Source organism: Etheostoma spectabile, chromosome 14 (assembly GCF_008692095.1).
Source record: "Etheostoma spectabile isolate EspeVRDwgs_2016 chromosome 14, UIUC_Espe_1.0, whole genome shotgun sequence".
NCBI lineage: Eukaryota > Metazoa > Chordata > Actinopteri > Perciformes > Percidae > Etheostoma > Etheostoma spectabile.
In genome coordinates, this window is record NC_045746.1 from 23,478,718 (window position 1) to 23,484,100 (window position 5,383).

General features: G+C 41.6%; 1 protein-coding gene and 1 long non-coding RNA gene across 3 annotated transcripts in view; one reads left to right on the forward strand and one right to left on the reverse strand.

Annotated features, from left to right (window-relative positions):
• bag6l (BCL2 associated athanogene 6, like) overlaps nt 1–5,383 on the forward strand; it is a 32,218-nt gene that overhangs the window by 24,949 nt on the left and 1,886 nt on the right. For both annotated transcript variants that reach the window (XM_032534858.1, XM_032534859.1), the window contains exons 21-23: nt 465–656; nt 2,491–2,598; nt 3,290–3,430. In XM_032534858.1, the coding sequence (XP_032390749.1) occupies nt 465–656; nt 2,491–2,598; nt 3,290–3,430 (441 nt within the window). The remainder of the gene's footprint in view (nt 1–464; nt 657–2,490; nt 2,599–3,289; nt 3,431–5,383) is intronic.
• The window catches only part of LOC116701258 (uncharacterized), a 12,444-nt gene that overhangs the window by 4,931 nt on the left and 2,130 nt on the right, over nt 1–5,383 (reverse strand). The window lies entirely within an intron of this gene.

Below are 5,383 nucleotides of genomic sequence, written 5' to 3' on the forward strand. Positions count from 1 at the left end.
ACACTCAAACACATTCACACTCCGATGCGCACCAACCTTCCGATTGGCAGGCAACCGCTCTACCACTGAGCCACAGCCTCCCCTATGTGTCAGTAACTTATGATTTAATTTGGTCTGTAATAGTAAAGTATTTAAAAGACTGAACCACTTCATTTTACCTTGAACGAGCAGTGAAGTAGGAAGATGTCAAGATGATTTCAAGTGCAATAAAAAAAAATTAAACAATATGAGCTATGAACACAAACAAAAACCTATTTAGATGTTTGCCTTGACCAACACAGGATACACTTTTAAACTTTCTCTCTGTTAGATTCACCAACTCTGACCACATACTGTACAGTTTGAGTCAACATATTCTGATATTCTGATTTACATTTGTATCAGGTGCATCAGCAGCGATGCACCTGATACAAATGTAAATCAGCGTAATAGGAATTGATGTGACTGCTCCACCCCTCTTTCAGGCGGAGGAAGGTTTGTCTCTGGCTCCAGGTACCACAGCAGAGGGTGCCACGGCTTCATCCAGAGACAGTGGGGAGAGGGGAACATCTCCCAGAGGGAACATTGCCTCATCAGGGGATTCTCAGTGCACTGCCGGGGCCCCGACAGGATGGGCAAGCCCTGAGCTTGAGCCATGGGCAGCAGCAGTTCCACCAGTAAAAAATGCGCTTTTCACACCCGTTTATTATATTTAAATAACACAACTGTCAAGCTGTCCCTGGCTTCTCTATTCCTGCACAGGTTAACGTTTGCTAACCGGCACAAAGCTCAGAACTGGAACTAACCTGCTGCTTTGACCCAACCCTATCTGTGATTAAACAGACTGTTGGTATGTGTCCACAGTGGCTTTTTTTAAGGCAGGGATCGCCCCGTTTCCCAGCATTGGACGCATGATGTTTTCTCCACTAGCAGTTACGAGTTTCTTTACACTTACAACCATCCTACAACCACGATGGCTACTCTTGATTGGACGAACGCTTTTAGTCGTGGGCTGGTGCTCCTGGATTTCAAAAGAACCAACAAAATTGCAACTCGTTTGTAAACTTTATTATACAAAAGTAGTTCACAAAATGTGTTTCTTAAAACATTTTATGCGAGAAATAGGATATGCAGCTGCTGAATCTGTTTTCATTTTAGATTGCCAGCATTCAGTTTTCATGAGTTTTTGAGAGGCGGCGAGTCGAGCATGACACCCCTGATTCGCTCCCGGATTTCAAAACCAACCAACATGGCAGCTCATTTGGAAATGTTCACTTATCTCACAAAATTGTGAAATGTGTTTCTGAGAACATTTTGTGTGAGAAATAATCTGCTGCTGTCTTCATGTTGAATCTGTCTATATCAACAACAGTCAGTTTTTTGTGAGTTTTGGGAAGCGGCGAGTGGAGCTGGACGCCTTTGATTTGCATAATGTCGTTTGGACTTCAACTTTATGCAAATGTGGCGTGGGCAACTCCCCTTTCAGCTTATAAAGTTGTTTCGACACTCCCAGAATTGGAAGCCTGGAAATGATGCTGCCAGTGAACATGCATCATCAGAGCCACTTGCTGTCATAGGCAGGTGGCAGGGTACTTAATGGGGAGCCAGGGGAGTAGAAATACAACACAGACACATGCAGACTGATATTTACAGTGTTAAACTGCTGTTGGATTTCGGATGTTATTTGGCTGTCAATCACAACATGAAAAACAACAAGAAAACTGGCTTCTAAACTGATTTGAATTAATCAAAGAGAGGGCCATTCTAAGGCCATTCCCCTGTAAATCTTGTATTAAAGTTTTGTTTTATGTCTTACATAAAGCAGGATGAATAGAGCTCAACAGTGTGGTTCTGGAATTAAAAATGCCATTATTTTTCTCCAGGAGGATTTTTATCATCAGCCATAAAGTCTAAACCATCCGAGATAGACTGACTACAAGCTCAGAGTTGTTAAACTTCTGGTACTGTAGAAGTTAGAATTCTGTACAAAATCAACCTTGTTTTGTCACGCTAGGAGAACTACTAGACAACCCACAATCCAAGTGTAACAGCAACGTCTCTGATTGGTGGAGCTTAAATATTATAGAAATATTTTCCGCGAACTCGTGATCAGCTCTATCAAGCTGCTACCACTGAAGTCTCTGATTGTTTCTGTACGGAGTCTTTACCTTTACCTTACCCTGACTTTCTGGCAATTTTCTAAATGCTCTTTTGCGCCAAATCAAATATTTTATCATGATTCATCTCGTAGCTGGTTGGCTTGCTTCCAGGCTTGTAACTCTTCATATAAGCATTTAGTGAAACAGAATGGAACAAAATGGAGACATTGAACGGGGAAAATCACTTCCGGAACCAGAACTATTCAAAAAGTGGGTGCTCATTGCTTTGATGTTAAAAAGAGCCATAGAAATAAACATGCCTTGTTATGCCTACAATGTAAATCACGTGCATATTTGAGCAACGTGATCATCAGATCGTTGGATTATGACTGTGGAATAATGTCTTGGTCAGGAATGGGTTCCCATCATCAGACACGACATGCTGTCTCAGAGGAAGATCAGAAGCCAGCCGCCGCTGTCTGACGGCTACCTGCACGGGATGCCCGCCAAGAGGAGGAAGGTGAGCCATGCACGTCATCAGTGTCTCACTGAGCACTAGACTGTGAGAAACTGTCAGCCTTGTTTTTGTACTTGTTGTCAGGTTTGAGCTCTGTTCAGCTCTGACTTGTTGACTATAGCAATAGAACAGAGTTATTGCTGTAACACATCCTGACAAGATCTTTGTTGTGGACACACAGAGATGTCAAAATGTTCCTTTAAGGGGAACTTTGTCTTTTTTTCAACCTGTTTTCCAAAAGTGTTGTGTCTTAGGGCGTTTTCTCACTTATTGTTTCTTATGGTTTGTTTGCTTTGGTCCGAATCGGGTGATGAGTTTGTAAACTTGGTTTGGCTTGGCTTGTTTGACCATAGAGATATGGGTGATGGTAGGTTCCGATTATTATTCCAAGTGTCTGACAACATTATGGTAAGGATCCCTACAGAGATACCCCTTTTTGTTAAAGAGTAAAATCCTCCTTTTTTAACATTAAACAGCCCTGAAATCTCCATCACCAAAAACACCACACTCTATGCCTAGCACCGTACGGAGCGATCATACTTATCAACGAACCAGACAATAGGGTCAAACGTGTTTAGGCACGGTTTAACTGGGCCAAGTGTGAGTATGCCATTAGACACCAATGAATGGGAAAATAGGCTCCTGTTAAGAATGTTTGTTTTCAGGAGAGTCACAGTAATGTTTCTGTCCTTAGACAACCCAGTGTGAAGGACCACACTTGTCCCTGTCCGATGCAGTGAGTCGAGCTGCCCGTGCAACAGGAGCCCTGCCTGTCACCACCCCAAACTGCCTGCAGGGAGAGCTGGAGAGGTTGCAGGAAGCATACACCAAACAGGTAATGCACTGTTGCTAAACTCATTCAGGCTAGGATGATGTTAGTCATCTTAAATCGTCATTTTTCATTGTCATGTAGCTTCAAACTCAGGCTCAAGGATTGACAAATTAAGTTATGCAGATAACAGTGCACAATTATTTTGAAATAAGGGCACTATGAGCAGAGAGAAGAAACTAGGGCTGCACAATTAATCACAATTTAATCAAAAATTGCAATATGTACAAGTGCAATATCCAGTTTGTAGGGGGGCACAATATTTGTAAAAGGCAAAATATGTTGAATTAAGTATTGTGGTGCAGTAGAGGCATCCTGGCCTACAAACCGTATCCTACAGATTTAAAGGTTCCCTGTCACACATATTTCATTACTTTGTGGGAATGTCTGAAGTTCTTCCATAGACTCTGTAACATTTTTTGTGGGAAAAATGCCTTGGTTACCTTGTTTCAAGCCATTCTAGCATGGTTCTCATTATTTTTCAACGAGCTTAGCTACTTGATTCTAATTTGCTAACGGCTAACCAATGAGAGCCTGGCTACCAACATCCTTTACCCAGAGCAACTGGGCGAGCTCATGAATAGTAGTGAGCTCAGGTTATATGACGTCAGACTGACCAACTTTTGTAATTGGCCTGATTTATCCGTTTATTTCTTTTCAGTGGCTAAACCTGACAGAGGAGCTAGCAGTTCATTTTCACAAAACATATTTGTAAAAATGCAAGTAAAAACGGTTTTGTGTGGCTGGGCACCTTTTTTTTTTAAAAAGAAAAACCTTGTTTTGGTACTGATCCTCACCCTATAATCATTTAATTTCCATTTCATTTTTTTAAACAACAATTCCAATGAATTTGGGACATTGTTTGAAACTGAAAACAATGACTTTTCAACCTATATACAATTTAATACACTGCAAAGACAAGATATTTAATGTTTAAACTAGTGCTGTGAAAAGATTAAAATATCTAATTGTGATTAATCACATTAATGCCATAATTAATTTACAATTAATCACACATTTCTATCTATTGTAACGTCCCTTGATTTCTTTTTGTCCCATTATTTTTCTCATTTTAATCAACATGGAAAACTGGATCGAGTTGCTTCGTGCAAATGTTTTTTTATTGAAAATAACATCAGCATATAGCCTACTGTAGTGTTCAGTTTCCCACGTAACATTCTCACTTGGAGCAAATAATCTCTCACACAATGTAACACTGTCCATCAATAAAAGGGTGAAAAAAATACTTACGGGCGGGGGGGGGGGGGGGGGGGGGCGTGAGAATTCACATCAGCTGTGTGCTTGGCCATCAAGTGGTATTAGCTCAGTTCACAACGACCAAACACGTCATACACTAACACAGGCTTTTCCGGTGTCACAAAGAATCTGTGACCCATCAGAATGTTACTGTAGCACCGCCTACCCAACGTAAATCATTCTGTGACTTTGCGTGCAGATGCCTTACAAAAAAATATTTCACTTTTCACTGTTAGGGTGTTTTCACATTGACAGTCTTTAGTTTGGTTGAATCTAGACTAGAGTTTGTTTGCCCTGTTGGTGCGGTTCGTTTTGGCAGGTGAGAACACGGAAATCGCACTCGGGTGTGCACCACAAGCGGACTAAACAAGCGTACCAAGACTTGCTTGAAGAGGTGGTCTCAGTACGCTTTCAATCGAACTCTAGAGCGGTTTGTTTGTGGTGAGAACGTGATCCGTACTCAAACCGCACCAACTATACAAACTCAGCAAGTCTGTCTCCTGTAGTTGGGTGTGTTTAGCAGCAGAGCAGCAAACTGTAGCAGCTAACAGTGTTTTTATCACACAAATGGACTGCGGTCAAGCTCACTGGCTGTCACTCATATCACTGTGGTCAAACCAGCTGCCGCTAAAGTTGGAGACAGCAGCAGAGCAAAGTCTCGGTGACCAGAGCAGACGTAGTAACGTCTCAAACAATGTCTGA